At 40.6% G+C, this 17,285-nt stretch overlaps 1 protein-coding gene across 1 annotated transcript; it reads right to left on the minus strand.

Annotated features, from left to right (window-relative positions):
• Positions 1-12,312: 12,312 nt before the first annotated feature.
• On the minus strand, positions 12,313-16,160 carry ACRALDRAFT_1064946 (uncharacterized protein; the record flags this gene model as incomplete). Its single annotated transcript, XM_071017073.1, has 5 exons — positions 12,313-12,340; positions 12,502-12,772; positions 12,855-13,071; positions 13,135-15,414; positions 15,465-16,160. 5 exons carry the CDS (start codon positions 16,158-16,160, stop codon positions 12,313-12,315), a joined length of 3,492 nt encoding a protein of 1,163 aa, XP_070872870.1.
• Positions 16,161-17,285: the final 1,125 nt, after the last annotated feature.

Genomic DNA, 17,285 nt, shown 5'->3' on the forward strand with positions numbered 1-17,285 from the left:
CGGCGGTATATAAGGCTAACTCTCTTCCTTTAATTATCTTATAGAGTATAACTATAGACCTATATAGGTTAATACATCTACTCTTCTTTCTTAGCTAATTATATAATACCTTTCTAAAGGATATATAATAGATAATCTACTTTCAAGTACAAGTTAGCTAAGGAATAATAATATCTTTTAAGACCCTTCCTCTTATAGTAATAGTTATAGTATATCTAGTGTCGCTTATACTAAGGAAGCTCTCTGCTTACTTGGTTATAGTAAGGAATAGCCAATATTTAAGCGAAAGAACGTTTTTAGCGATATAAGAATAGGCTTTCGCTATAACGGCGAGTAGTCGTATGCCTTTAAGGTCCCTTATTATTAAGGGCGAGGTATCTAAGCAAATAGAATAAAGAGTATTAGATATTATTAAGCGGGGTATATAATAGTGCTTTAGTATTTAAAAGATAGTTTTAGTATAGACTTACCAGATAACTAGTACTTATAAACTCTTATACTTGTCGCTTATTTACTTAGTCCTAATAAAGGAGAGGCTCTTTATCTAATATATAAGCAGTTATCTAATTCCTCTTTAGCTATGTATTTACTCGTAGTACTATATATAGGCATTTAATAAATAGAGCTTGAATATATAGACCTTTTACGTATCACGTTAAAAGGCTAGAAAATATAGTAAGGAGGGTGGGTAAATAGTTCCGTATCGGTAGTATTAGACTATGGCTCTAATAGTCGCTCTGTATTACCTAGTCCTATATAAGGAGTAAGTATTGTATTAACAATAGATAATAACTTACTCTGGAATTATATATCTAGAATAATCTATAAAGTCGCTTAATAGACTGGGTATACGAACCTTACTAAGGCCGCATAGTCTTAATTTAGTTACTATTATTTAATCTAGACTATATATATCTAGCTAGCTAGTAAGTACTATTAGACTCATAAGAGGATTTAACTAAGGGGCGCCCTTAGGATATAGTAAATACTATATAAAGAGAATAGATTGTCTAAAAGAGAGGGCGAGGTTCCTACTCTATATAGCTATAGAGAAGCCTTAGTCTATTTATAACTAGGCGCTATACTAGCTATAGTACTAGGATAGTGCTAGTATTAATCTAGTACTATACGGCCTTAGGAGCTAATATAGTACTATTACCGATCTAGCATTATAAAGACATTAGTGCTAGTATAGTTCTAATACTAATCCGGAGCTATATAAGTTTCGGTGCAAGTATAGTATCGGATAGTAATATATATCACTCTACTATTATAGCAGAGGTATATATTTATTTATTTATTTATTTATTATTCTTACTCCGCTATGTTATCCTACCTAGGTAGCTAGGAGCCAGAATTCTGACTATACGGTCCTTCTCTAATACCTATAGGGGGGAGAACCATAGTATAAGACTTAGATAAAAACCCCTATACTCCCCTCTTTTAAGGATTAGTGCCTCTATGGGGCTATAGCGGCCCCGGTACTAACTTATCTACTAGTACGAACCCCGTGGCTTCTATACTAGGAAGCCTATAGCGTTTTGCCCGTAGCGGCTTTAAAGCCGACTATATGCTTGATTAACGGCGCATGCGTGGTTATCTCTTTTTATCTCTTTTATTTTCATACACCCCGTATACCCTAGGGCTAGTCCCCTACGGGCCTACTACGGGCGGCTTATATATACGGTTCCTAGAGTTTAAAGCTTGTAAGCTTTTCCTACTCTCTCTATATCACTATAGTTAGAGCTATTATAGGCTACGTGCCAACGTAAACTCTTATATAATATAAGCGGCTAGTTATAAGTTGTTTATAGAGTGAGGCCGAATAATTGAATTATCTAAAGCTAAGGAGAAAAGAAGGAAAAGGGGAAAAGTCTGTAGGTGCTTACGACCTAAATTCAATATCGCGGCGACCTACTAGAAATATAATATAATTAGTCGGAAGATCCGGTGCTTTACTAGATTATCTTTACGGGGTTAACCCGTAATATTACCCCCTCCCCCCTTGGTAAGCCGTTAATATTCGGTATAGGTTCGTAAAGCGTTATTATTTAATTAAATAACGCCTCTTTATTAATTAAATAACGACCTCTAGTAGCCCTTTTACCTTAAATAACCTCTTTATTCGTTAAAGAGCGCTTAAGGCGAGCCTTTATAGTTATACGATTAATTAACGTTCTATATAAGGATATTATTATTATTCGTAGGCGGGTTATAGGGTCGTTCCTTTTATATAAGGAGCCCCTATAGCGTACTTTCCCTAACCGAGTAACTTACTTATACCAATAATACTAACTTCGCTGTTACCTTTAAGGATCTCTTTTCCTTCTCTTCTTTAATAATATCTATTACTATTTCTAGTATGTTTTACGTCGCCCACGACCCCTTCGTATTTTATATTATCGCGCTAACCTCTTATCTCTCTCTTTAAAAGATATTTAAGTTTTTAGGATTATCTCCGGCCCCGAAGGTACGTCTTCTTATTCTTCCTATAAACCTCGTATAACGTTTACTAACTTATATATATAATATAGAGGGCTAATAATAATAATAATAATAATAATACCGGCGAGGAGGCCCCTACTCCCGCCCCGGTTAGTAAGGAGATTACTACTCCTGCCTCGGCTATAGACCGCCGCGCCTCGCTAGCCCGAGCCGCTAAGGCTAAGGGTAAGCGTTCCGCGGGCGAAGCTTTTATAGTGGTTAAGAGCCCCGCGAAGCGCGCTTATAGAATAAAATATCCTCCTAAAGGAACCCGTATAGTCTTCTGCTACGCTTATATAAAAGTAGTTACTAATAGCTAGGATAGGCGGCGCTACCGCGATTAGTTAGGACCCGGAGCGAGGATAGCCGATCCTAAATACTATAACTATTTAAAGGGCAGTTATAGGTGCTTTCCTCCTCCGCCTAGGATAGCTAGTTTATTAATAGTACTCTTAAAGGCGGCGAAGGTAGTTAGAGGTAACCCCTTTTATAGTCCTAAAGCGATAAAGGCGCTTATAGCGGCTTATTCGGCCTTCTAAAAGGTGTCCGGGGTTTTAAAAAAGGCTCCTAGCACTTTATAGGAGGATAAGCCTATCTTAACGCTTATCGACTTAGGAGCCGGTAAGCCTTATTTATCGGTATATATTACCGCCTCCCCCCCCCCCCCGGCGGGGACTCCTATATCGTGGTAAGTAGACCTATACCTATCACGGCGCCTCCTATTATCGTTATGCCTATTCCTAGCGTAATAATCACCTTTACGGGGGTAAAAGGCCTATACTGGTTTAACCGGTTTATATAGGTGGTTAAGAATATCGTAGGGGTTATAACTATTAAGGTAAAGGACGTTAAGGCCTTTAAAGGAAAGAAAAAGGATAGGCAGGCCGAGGTCGTACCGTTAACGCTATCTCCTATTATCCCTAAAGGCGATAACGGTTATAAGGACGGTTATAATAATATTAACCTCGATACCTAAACCCGGTAGCTAGGGGCGGGGCTTATCCGCCCTAACTTAATTAATATAGACGGCTTTACTGTTTTCTAACCTTTATTTAATCCTTATTACCTTTCCTATAACCCTTCTTCTTTTTATAATGCTCGCGGGGTCTATTATTAGTTTTAATCGGGCTATACTTCTCCTTATAGCGATCTAGGGCGCTTAATTCTTATAGAGACTCCGTTGGTTCCTAGGATATCTAGGCGTATCATTCTTACTTTACTAACGCTTCTCTTACTATACCTTTACCCACCTTCCTATTCCTAGCGTATAGGATTTCCTTTACCGTCTACTCGTTTTCTTCTAGACCGTCACGAATCAGGCTAGGTTAAGGGTTATATAGAACTTAACTAGGAAGCGGGTCCTCGCTCGCGTATCGTAGGAGGTCTATATAGAACCTCGGGTATATATTCGAAGGTACGTCTAGTTCTACGATATACGGGTTAATAACCTTAGTTACTCTATACTTTTAGTATAACTAGCTTAATTTACGCGATAGTCGCTGGGTAAAGTAGTTCGTAAATAAGAGCTATATAAGGTTATCTTCTTTAAACTATTCGGCGGGGATGCGACGCTTATTCGCTAACTCTTCTTATTATAGTTATATAGCTACTATTACGGCTTAGGCGAACTCTATAGCTTCTTAGAGGCGACGGAGTAGGTTATAGGCTATAAACCCTCGAATATCGCTACTTAGTTCTTTATAAATCTAGATCGGGTTAATATAGTATCCGTGTTCTAGGAAGAATAGGCTTATCTTTATAGTTAAGCTTTCCCGGTTATTTAATACTAGTTAGGCTATAGGCAGTAACTTATCCTAATCGTCTTAGGCGTAGTAGATAAAGGCTTAGAGGTACGCCTATACTTTTTAATTCGCTCGCTTAGTAGCGCTATCGGTTTAGGGGTAATACGCTATGCTTAATCGTTATTTAATTCTAGCTAATTTATAAAAGTATCGCTAAAAGCGATTTATCTAGTTAGAACCTTTATCGCTTATGATTAAATAAGGTATACTATAAAACTAAAAATAATAGTATAAGAACCGTTTAGTATAAGCTTCTGCTTTTATAGAGTTTATCGCTTTAAGGGTAATAGTCTTTATAAGCAAATCGGTTATAACCTATAGGTACCTGCACTTCTTCTCTCCCGCGGGTAGCAGATCCGTTATAAAGTCTATTAATAGGTCGCTCCTTATTTATTTAGGAATCAGGAGGGGTTTTAAGAGCCCTCGTCTAGCATTCCTCTATATATAGCTTTAGTTATAGACATCGTAGTTACGTATAAACCTACGTATATGTTTATTTATCCCCGCGTAGAAGAAGCGTCTCGCTATAAAAGCGATTATATTATCTTACCCTAGGTAGCCTCTAATCGTAGAGTCGTGTATAGATTAGATTACTTATATTCGTAATATACTCCCTTCTTAAGCTCCTAGTAACTATAGGCGGTCTCGGAATATTAGTAGTCCTTATAAGGTGGCCCTATATTCGGTAATTTAGGCTCGGAGACCTAATAAAGGAGGAAACTATCGATCGCCCTTAGATATGGCTTATATAGCTTAGCGATACTAGTTATCCTCTTTTACCGTGATATCCTATAATCGTTATAGCTTATTATTAGCTTCGAATACCTATAGGTTCTTATAAAGGAGGCGGATCTTTAGGGGGATTAAGGTCTCTAGGATTAACTATATATACTATACCTATTCCCGTTTATTAGAGAAGTCCTTTAGTTCGTTTTATTCTCTTCGCGAGAGAGTATTAGTAGTATAGTTATCGGCACCCTTATAGTATTCTAGTATAAAGTCGAACTAAGCTAGCTCGCCGGCCTATCGGCTTTATCTCTTATTAAGTATCTTCTTTATTATAAAGTACTCTAAGGCCTTATAGTCGGATAGAATTATAAAGCGACTATAACTTAGGAGCTTAGCTTTTTAATACGTTATATAATTTATAATCGCTAATATCTCCTTATTATAAATAGGATAGTTATACTTAGCTCCTATAAGTCGCCGCGAATAGTAGGCGACTATATAATAACGTCCCTATTTATCTTCTTAGACTAGTGCACCTCCTAGTACGAATCCTAAGTAGTCGGTTTCCACGAAGGTCTTATTACTTAAGACCTATTATCGTAAGATCGGTTCCTCCTAGAACCTCTTCTTAACTTCTTCGAAAGCTGCTTATTTATCGGGACCCTAGGAGAACGCTTAGTCCTTCTTTATTAGTCTTATTCTGGCGGCCGTGATATAAGCGAAGTTTTCTACGAATATATAATAATAGTTTATAAAGCCTAGGAAGCTTTAGACTCCTTTTACTAAGGTCAGGGCGTCCTACTCTTAAATCGCTTTTAATTTATTAGGGTTACACGAAACACCCTAACCGGCGGTAACTATAAATTCTAGGTACTTTATAGTGTTTTAACTAAACTCGTACTTCGCTAGGTTAAGCGTTAATCCTACGTCGCTTAGCGATTATAAAACCAGGTTTACCTTCTTTTTATAGTCACGCAGGGATTTATTTAAGTAGATTAGGATATTATCGATATAGGCGGTAACGAAATTATGTAGGTAGCGCTATAGCGTTTTATTAATATATCGTTAAAAGGACACGGGGGCACTACTTAGTCTAAAAGGGTATACTAACTATTTAAATAAGCCGAATCGGGTTCGGAATACTATCTTCGCTATATAGCTAGCGGCTATTCGGATCTTATAGAAGGCGGTGACTATATCGAGTTTCGTAAACCACTTAGCTCGCTCTAGGTTTCGGAGTATCTTAGTAATTAATAGAAAAGGGTAATAGTCCCTTTATATAATCGTATTTAGGGTATAGTAGTCGTAATAGAACTATAGCTCACCTCTTAGCTTCTTCACGAATAGGACTAAAGCTCTAGTAGCGGAGCTACTAGCTTATATAAACCCCTTATCGATAAGGTTAGTAAGGGTTTTCCGTAGGACTAGCAGCTTTTCTCTAGATATATTATAAAAAGGGCCCTAGGGCAGTTCTGGCTCCTTACTATTAGGCCCTCGTATTAGGTTCACTTTATAATTAACTCTAGGTCGATAAGGAGGGAGGCGGTTCGCTTATAAGTCGGGGAATAAGTCGGGAAATTATTATAGGATCTCCTTTAGGATATACTTCCGAGGGTTAACTAAAGATTTACCTCGAAGGGCCTTATGGATATCCTTTATACCAATTATATAAAGCGCGAGTTCTTCCTTTCCGAACCGTTATTTCCTTTATAACTAGCGTATAATACCGGCGAACACCGACCCGGTTATAACTTAAGCTCCACGAATTACTCGGATATTATTAGGCTCTTTTTTACCCTAGAGTCGGATATCTATCCGGGCTACTCTATAATAAAGGCGGCGCCTCTTTATAGAGTAAGTAATATCGTTATATTCTATCTAAGGTTTCCTTAGGAATATATTATAATCTAATCCTAGTATTATATAAACGAATAGTCGTTATATATATCTACCGATCTTAAGATCGTATATAGCGATACCGGAATTCTTAGTAGACCCTATAATATTAGAGAACCCCGAGAGGGGTCTTTTAGTCTTATCGACTAATAGGAGGCGGAGGGACTTTATAAGATATTCGCTTATAGCTACGTAATAGTTATATCCAGTATTTAGAAAAGCGGTAAGTAACTTTTTATTTATCCGCGCTTATATAAAAGCTAAGTAACTACTACGTGACTAAGATATAAACTCTTTCTAATCCCTTTATTCCTTTATAATAGGCTTTAGTACCTATTTTTATACCAGAGCTATTCTTTTTCCGAGTCTTTATCGTTATTCGTGACTCCTATATAGGCTATCTTATTATCCGAGGTTACTAAGACCTTAGCTATATAGCCTTTCCTTTAATCTTCGGCGTCCTTTTTCTTTAAGCGGTATTTTCTAATACGGTATCCTTTCTTCCTATAGTTATAACACTCCCTTATCTCCTTCCTCTCGGTGTATACTTGATTAACTCCTCCTATCTTTACGTTACTATTATAGTCGCGGGTATAATTATTATTATTATTACTACTACTAGGTGCTTAACTAAAATAGAGTCTTATAGTAAGGGCTTCGAGTCTCTAAGTAATACTCTATACCTTTACTACCTAAGCGTAGTAATTATTCGGGAGTTTCGCGGTAAAAAGGGCGGTATAGAGGCGGCTATAAAAAGCTTACTCTAGGAATATAATCTTCGCTGTATTATCCTATTAACCTCTACCCGTAATAGCTAGCTATTATTTAAAGCCGGGTATAAAGCTACTAAACGCTTAGTCTTCGCGTTATTATAGTATCCGTGGGGTATTAGCCGCGTAAGGTTATTTATTAACGTCCTTATATATACGATTCCCCAGGCTAACCCGAAATCCCTAGCCTGCTACCTTCCCGTCAGCCACTAGACTGGAGGTGTGATCCAGATACGTATCGAGTCATCACCGGGACCGTTGAGGCCCCGACGCGGCACCGATCCCATCGAGGAGAGTATAGGGGCTTTTCCACCTAAACGGGTTTTTCCCCTCTGTCACTAGCTAAGAAGGACCGTATAGCCTAAGCCGGGCTCCTAGACTAGTTAGGATAGCGGAGTAAGAGAATAATAATAATAATAATAGTAATATATACGATTAAGGTAATTAAGGAAGTCTTCGGGGTTATAATAACTATTAGTTCCGCTAGTCGCCTAAAAGGAGGCGATAATATAGTAAGGGGCCTTATCTAGGTAGGCCTTAATAAAGTACTATTTCTCGCGAGGGCTCTAGAAAAGGTATTAATCTAATAAAAGCTTCTCGCGTATCTCGGATAACTAGCTTATATACTCTAAGCGTTTACTGTTAAACTTCTATAATAGTAGGAGTGCTTTAGTTTATAGGTTCGAAGCGGGTATTGGGTCGGGAGTAGGTATCGGGGCAGGCGTATAGGAGCCTTATATAACCTCCTCTAATAAAGTAGCTAGGCAAGGCGTAGCTATACGTTATTAGTTTTATATTACTTATAGTAGTTACTTAATAGCGTTTTATTATTCTTAGATATAGGTGGTTAAGGTGGTAACCTAAGTCTATAAAGGGTTATTAATCTCCCTCCTCCACTCCGTAGCCCCGGGCGACTCGCCTGCTAGGCGTGACGGAGCGCCGGGAGGTGGATTAAACTAGTAATCTATCTCCATTAGCGTAGCGTATAGGGTTCGTAGAGCTTTAGATATATAAGCGGCTAGTTATAAGTTATTTATAGAGTAAGGCCGAATAATTAAATTATCTAAAGCTAAGGAGAAAAGAAGGAAAAGGGGAAAACTCTATAAGTGCTTACGACCTAAATATAATATCGCAGCGACCCACTAAAAACATAATATAATTAGTCGGAAGATCCGGTGCTCTACCGGATTATCTCCACGGGGTTAACCCGTAATATATAACAGCGTAAGAGGCTGCCTCCGTATCGTGGAAGAGACGCAGTGTATTTTACTTACGCGCTCAGGGATAGCGCGATACCGTCTTCTTATTTCCACGGTAAGGCGACTAACTCCCCCGTAGCACCTATTATCGACTAGCGAAGCCGGGCGGAAGGTAGGTCTAACAGGCCCCCTGTTTAGCACTTATCTATATACTAAGGTAGATAAGGGCCCCTAAGAATAGGTTCCGAGTAGCGTAAAAAGGAAAAGGGGTTCCTTTTTTGCGTGCGCCTCTAGCTAGATTGAACCAACCTAGTCACCTCGATTATATACCAGGTATACCACTACTATACTATAAAGGCGAGGTATATATTAAAAGTGCTTATTTAGTATAGTATTAAGGTAATATCCTAAGAACCTAGCTGTTTTATAAAGTCCGGGGTTATTATATTTCTCTACTATAACGATATAGTAATCGTCTATAATAATATAAGAGTGGCTAACGAAGATATAGAAAACCTTAGACGACACTATAGCCTTTAAGGCAGTTACCCCTTATAATAGTGTTTTAAGATTAACGTTATTCGTAACTAAAAGACTAGGCGGATGTAGCTAATATAATCGAAGTATATCGCGAAGGTAGAATACTAGCTTAGCGAGAAAATACTATATTAACTAACGGCTTTAATAATTCCTATAGAATTAGTACTAGTGAAGGAAAAAGAAGAGGTGCCGATTCAATGAGTCTATGTTTAATAATATAAGATAGCGTCTCTGCTATATACTATAGTGATTACGATACTAAACATCACCTCCATAGTACTCTCTGTTATTATACTTTAATTATAATCTAAAGCGGTCGTTATTATAAAGGCTATATACTTTTAGTAAATTAGGGTATACGTAATAGGCTATTCTAGCACAAGAGGAAAATCAAGCCAATAACTATTGAATTCGTAGATCCGTAGGATTACTGCTTATATAGATATTCGTGAATATATAGAAAGGTCTGACTTCTCGGATTTCTTCCTGGATCCGGGGCTAGCAAAAGACCCTGAAAGATTAGGTGGCGACTATTACGTTAACAGCCTACGCGACGGTTATCACGCTATGCTATTAGCTTAAGCAATAACCAAGATACCGTATTCTCGATACCTAGTATATTTATAATACATATAGTATAAGCTAAGTATATATATACGCATAATATATATAGTATTATAGTATAGGTTAAGCTGGTTATAAAGTAAACGTCTAGTTATATAGCTATAACTATATACTATTTATTTTAACTTAGATCTTATACTTATTATTATTATAACTATGAATAGGCTAGTCCCGATTAGAACTAAAGCAGCGGTTCTTGCTTCGGTCGTTTCTATAAAAGCATAACCCCTCTGCCACACAGGCAAAAGACTACGTATCAATCTGACTGCCTGTCAGATTAACGAACCGCGTATATCAAGGAATAGCAAGTCCCGTGCCTCGTGCCGGGATTATATAACCGGGTCCTGACCCGTAATAATAACTATTACTTATTATATATATAATATTAATATTACGTATTATATATATAATATTAATATATACTACTTTATCTAATATCCTTTAGCTATATACTCCTATACGCTTTAGCTAGGGGGTAGTAATATTATAAAGGTATATAGTAATATATCTTTTTTGCTAATAATATAATCGATTAAAAGAGCTGCTAGGCCTTTATTATAATGCTCTTCGGCTATCTAATTATATACACGGCGAAGAAACAGAATATAATAACGACGTTTATTATAGAGGCAGAGCTCTTAGCCTTATCGTAAAGTGCTAAGAAAGACCTTTTTTATTCAGAGACGATTAGGGCTATTAGGAGTTAAATTCGATAAACTAAAACGTAAGATCTTTTACGATAATTAATATATAACTAAGCTTATTACCGACGAGATCGTGATATTAAATATAAGACTTAGGCACGTGAATATATATACCTGTTAGTTATATAAGACTGCCTAGGATAGAAAATTATACTTATTTAGCTATACTCTAGGCGCCGAGATAGTCGTAGATACACTAACAAAGGCTCTAACTAGTAGGAAGTTATTAATTTTATAGCCTAAGTAGACGGGGTTAATATATAGGAATAGCTATAGTAAAAGAAGCTATGAGTGCTTATATAAGAAGAGTTATAGGACCTGGAAAATAAATTTAAAGGAAGACTATAAGTAATTAATAACTCCAATATCTAGATAGCTTTAACTATATAACTAAATAAGAGCTATATAGTTAGGGGATATATTAAAGGCTATATATAATTATAGTATACAGCGGCTTAGATATACTATGTCCCGAGCTAAGACATATAGTAACATTCCTATAATATAGATTAAAGCCATAGGCCCTTAGATTATATAATATATATAAGCTATCTTTTAGCTCCTTTAACGATATCTTTATATTATAATTATAGCGGTATTTAATATATAGTATCTTCGTAGTGGCCGCGTATATATATATAAATTTAGTATTATAAAAGGAAAGTAGTTTTTATATAACGAGATTGCCCCCCCTTCTTAAATCTATAGTCCTAGGACTATTACTTATAAGGCTAGCCTATATAGTAAGGTAATACTAGTATAATATATAATACCATTAATTATATATAGAGCTAGATTTATAAATTATAAGTATTAGTTTTATATTACCGGGCCTAGTCTTCCTAGTCTTTATAGTCGGAATATATATAATTTAAGCTTTTTTTTAATAATAATTATATTAATAAATAAGTTATTAGTATAGGCAGCTCGGCGTATATAACTTTAAAAGAGTATTAAGTCAATAAGACTTATAATTATTATATAAATAGTATATAATAATTAGCTATAGATCGATTAATTTAATTAACTAACGAAAACTCTAATCGGTGTATTTAAAACCTGCCCTTAATCCTGCGGGTGACTTATATCTAATTTCGGGCCGGAACAACCTGTTCTGCTCCCATTACGGGCCAGCCTATGCAACAATTAACCCTTATATCCTAGTTGAATAAACATGGCCCTATGCACCACAAAGCATAGGCAAAGTCCAGCCATTGTTTTGCCGGTGCTGATGATTGTAGACAAGGACTCGCTGGCAGCAATCCGCCCGCGCACCCGGTCTGTCAGGTCGGCAAACCCTCAAAGTGCATGATACACGTCCCAAGCTGGACTCATAGCATAAAAAAGCACCCGAACCCATTAAGGGGATGTAAGCCATGGCGAGCTCAAGTGTAACGAGAGCCGCGGTTTGCGGACTTAAATCTGACGAGGTTGACAATGTGGTGCCATGTTGGGTTTAGAGATTCAGTTGCTAATCGGATGGTCTAGGCGGTGCGTCATCGCCCTACATTGGATCACGCTGCTCCTGTTAAATGAATTGGTGCAAACCTTTTGAGTGAGCCACTCATAGGAAACCCGACTCCGCAAGAACTCTATGTCCAAAAAAGGTAAACGGTTAGTGTGAGATGCATCGAGATTAACTGAGTAACCTTGGCGGATGGCGGAACTATAAATAGTGTCCAAGTTGCCCTGACCCAAAACCAGTGTAATGCCCTGGATATGAAACGAACCTGGATGATCCAGAGACACGTACCTTACAATCTTTTCGTCTTCTCGTTCACGCGGTTCAACCTGCAGGCTCTTGTCGTACATCTCGTGTACATCGCCGGCGCCTTGCATGTTGATCAAGATGTAGTCCTGCAGCTCCGGGACTGGTTGTAAGGAGTATCCAACAGCCTGGTACTGTTGAATATCCCGAATGACCTCCGCTGTCTTCGAACGTTTGGCGAAGTTTATAAGATTAGTCTTCTTGATCACAGACGGGATGCCGTCCTCAATAAAGGTAAGATCCGTCAAATAGACACCTGCCAGGAGATCACGTGGTTGGCTTAGCTAGATATTCTGGCAAGTTGGATATCATGTGGCCGAAGGACGTCCAGAACATACCAAAGAAAGGTATACAAGGCGGATTTGCTGCATGGAGCGCTTCACGGTACTCGCCGAAGTTCTTTGTACTAGCCATAAGGCGCCGCATGCTCTCAAGCACGCTTTGGGTTTTCTGAGGGACTTGATCCCACGTACGCTTTAGCCGAGCTATGGGTGCCGTTCCCAGGGCCGAGATTATAGATGTCAAGGTTGAAAAGTTATTCAGACTTCGACATTTCTGCAACCAAAATGAATTAGCGTTGTTTCTGCACGTCTGATATGATAGGCCAATCAAACTCACATCGGCAACTGACACGAAGTGCTTGATGACGACAACACGTTTCCGAACGTCCATCTGGGATAATATCATTTCCGCGACCCAGTTCGTCATTTGATTGGAGTGAAGAATAAGAAGCTTGACGTTGGGTGCGGGTTCATTTTCGCCTTCTCCGATCTTTTTCTGCCACGTCTTGTTGAGACACTCAGTGGGCTTAATCTTGCCGTAGAGTCTCGACTCAATGATAGTGAGCTGGCGAGCGAATTCTGTAACATCGATGTCTAGGAACTTTAACTTTTTCATATTCTTCGGCATGATAGGCGCCGGGGTGCTTTGGCTGACGGTCTGGATCATCCGCCGAGCTCCAGCTTCTTTGCCGCTGAGGCGCTGGTCTAGTATTGTCATGAGAAGAGCAGCACCAGGTGTCTCTGTCGATTGGACGCTATCGCGGGCGAATGCATAAACGTCTCGAATGAGCTGCTTAGATTCTTCGTTGTGATCTTCCATCCAGAAATTATCAAACCAACTTTTAAGAATATTGACGACACGCACTCGTATGAACTTCTGCTTCTTGTCTCTCCATAGCTCAAAATCGGCGGGGGAAAGTCCCTCAGGGGGCTGGACACTAAATCTGCTCACCAAGAGCTCAAAAAGCTCCCTTGCCGTAGTGAAGGAGCGGTACGTAAGTAGAAAGGTATTGTTGAAGTTGGAATCCAACTTATCGTGTCTTGTAAGCTGTTCTACGAGTGCCAAAAGCGTCCCTCCCTTCACAGTCGGAGTCGGAGTCTTGGTATCCCAGGACAAATCACCTTCCTGATCAAGCAAAAGGAAGTCTGGGGTATCCTCAACATGGTTCGGTACATCTCCAAGGACCCTCCTGACCTTGGAATAGTCACCCTTTCGGAAGTTCCCGGCTGCAGGATCTCCTTCACTAAAGGACTGGGATGTGATGAGGGGCGGTCGGACTGGAGCCGGACGGGACTCGGTGCGCTGATGCGTTCGTTCGTGCGGAATTTTCTCTTCCCGACGGAACTGCTCGCGATGCACAAAATTGTCCCGCGTTTGCGAATCGGTTTGCTGTTCATGCGGTCGCCTACACAGCTGCTGGGAGCTGATCTGGATTTGTTCTGAGAGGAGCTGGAGTGAGAATCCCATGTGCGAAGCATTCGTCTCCAAAGCCTTAGCGCACTGTCGTGCGTACTCGAGTCGGTTCTCCAATGCTTCGCCATGTACTTCGGCCCATTCGTCTGCCAGAGGGCCGGCTATAGCTTGACATCCAAGTAGGAGATCCGACATGGTATCATATAGACATTGCTTGTTCGCGTTAAAGTTGGACATTTGAGGCGCCTCAAAGCTGCTGGCCATCGCCGACAAGTCGATGGACTCGATGAGAGCAGTCCACGGCTTGAAGGTTTCCAAAACCTTTCCTCCAGCTGTGCAGACATTGTTGCCGATGACCTCATGCCGGAACGCCGTCACAACTTTGTCGGAGATGGCTAGGTGCTTGTCCAATTCCCGAATGCTGGAGACCAACATGCGCTTGTACTCGTCCAGCCTCTCCAGCAACGCAGCATCAAGAGCCGCTGTCGGTTCCACGATGCCCTCCTCGTCTTCAAAGAAATTTGCTGTAATAGGATCACTGGGGCCTAGGCTGTTATTGTGCCAGCTTCCCCCACTTGAGCTTCCAATAACAAAGCCAGGGAAGAGTCGCGGAATTTCCTCTCCCCTTTGTTGCCGAGCAATCTCGACGTAGCTGAAGACACCGAGCAGGACTCCGTCGGCTTCTTGAAGACATTTCTGCACAGATTCGGGATTTGGCCAATCAGCGGCAGCGATATGGGACGAGATGACTAGTTTGGAGAACTTGGACATTATATCGCGAAAATGGGGATATAGGGCCTTGTTCGTCGAAATGATTGACGGCTGGCCAGAGTGGTTGTCTGTTGTACCGGAACCGGCTGCTAGCAAGAGTCTGAGGTGATCCGAGATATCTTCTGCGCGAGCGACGTACTCGGACCGATTTCCTCTTGTAATCGCGTCTCGGTAACGGTCAATGGCACGTCGCATGTCTGATACTAAGCGAGTCCAGCTGAGTGGCGGTGTTAATCCGTCGTAAAAGAAAGACCGTGGAACTGTCCTCGTGGGTGGAGTGTTGTAAGATGTGCTGGTGAAGGAGGTTGACGATGCTATCATGGGTGTTGCCTTCATGGTGAGATTGGCGGCTACGAATGGGTCGGACTTGTTGCGACTAGGTGGTAAGGTGTCGTTCATCGAATCCATCGAGGTGGAAGGCGAGAGGCCGTTCTCGTTGAAAGAACGGCGATTTCGAGACTGCAATAAGACGCATCAGTCACATTTGACCACAAAGTGGAGATGCGGGACGGAGAGCGTACCAAGGAGGTGCGAGAGTCAATCATGAGAGACTCGTCTTCGATTTCGGAAGCCGAATTCGCATCCTGATCCTCAGCTTCATCCTGTGTCAACCCGCGAGCCAGCATTTCAGGCGGTAGTCGAGTTTTGTCGGGTATGGGAATGTTTATCCCGTCACGAGGTCCCGACTCGCTGGCCGAAACTGGTGACTCCAGAGGCAGCTCCAAGCTTCGATCTCCCGTCACCATATTGTAATAAAAGAGACGGCCGTCTGGTGTGGCTTGCGGTATCCAGAAATCAGCTCTTGATTTGGTATCGGCGGATTCCGTGCCTTCAAAAGGCAGACCGTTTGGACTGTCCTGATCTGAACCAACATCTTCGTCGAAGTGTTCTGCATAGATTTCATGATCCTGTGGCTCGTCCTCTATCTGACCAGCTTGTTCGCTCGGATTCAATTCTGGGATGTCCTTTGGACTGGTGATGATCTGGCAATAGTTGCTCGGGAACCATCCTCGAACACCGTTGATAACCCCATCCCACCATCCGCTCTCCAGCTGCGTGATCACTTGAATGATGTCGCCTTCGTGAAAACTCAGACTTGTTCTGTCGTCTGCTTCATAATCATATAGTGCTCGGACGTATATCGTGCCCGACGGGGCTGTCCCGATAATGCCGTTCATACCAGAGGTTACGAGTCAGTAGACTCGGGCTCCGCGCGCGGATAGCTGCAACTCACTTGCAACTCCGTAATCAAATGATGTTGTCGTAAACCCTGTCTGGCTCTGATTGTCTCGGGCGATGATCTTTGTACTAGGCAAAATTCGTGGTAGTATTGGGGATCTGCGTGAGGGGTGACAGCTTCCTCCATGAGCAACGAATCATCATCCACAGATAGAAAAGTCAAGACACGCGAGTGATGAGGACGAGGAAAAGGCTCATGCCATATTCGGGCTTGTGCAGCTCGGGTAACGCCAGAGAGCAATACAAATATACTTTATGATGGTTTCGTGAGTCGTCCGGCTGTGCGGGGTGAGATCCAAGTCGACTATCTAGCGGTGAATGACATTGCCGTTAGTAAGTAGCCAATGTGGAGAAATGGCCTATCGATAAGTGTCGCACGGGCTGGTCCGTAACAGGCATGGAACGGGTTGTTCCGGGGCCGAAATCAGACGTGGGTCAGCCGCGGGATCAAGTGTTGTGAAATCTTATAAGTCCGCCCCCCGACTAACCGCTCACCCCACCCTCCCGATCACCTTTTTCTAAACCTTTCTACCTATATAACGCTATAATCTAACCGTGTTTTTCTTACTATAATATTATAAATCCCCTTTTTTAATTAGATATTCGTATTTAGTATACTAAAATACACGGAATAAGACCTTTAAAATACGTATAACGATATTCTAGTATATAAAAACCTACGATAAGCTTACTAAGATTAGGGAGTGCCTTTCTCTACTCTCTAAGGCAGTATAAATAGCAGTATAACACGCTAGGAGGCTGCTATACCCCTATAAAGACTTTCTACTGAATAAGAGACTCTTTTAGCTAATTAGATTATCACGCAGGGATCCGTTAGGACAGCCTTAGTACACGCCTAGATCTACAAATTCGCCTTATATCTCCTATATCTAAATAGTCACGATATTCCCCTTAGAAAGCGATAGATAAAGGGCTTTCTTACCTATAATCCTACTATAAAGACACTCCGAGGTAAGGTAATTACGAGGAACGGCGTCGAAGGCACGATAAGTAAGATTATCTAGGGATTCTCCGACCTATTAAGGCTTCGGCCCTCCGCGATA

This window comes from Sodiomyces alcalophilus (genome assembly GCF_042370955.1).
Source record: "Sodiomyces alcalophilus JCM 7366 unplaced genomic scaffold ACRALscaffold_7, whole genome shotgun sequence".
Taxonomy (NCBI): domain Eukaryota; kingdom Fungi; phylum Ascomycota; class Sordariomycetes; order Glomerellales; family Plectosphaerellaceae; genus Sodiomyces; species Sodiomyces alcalophilus.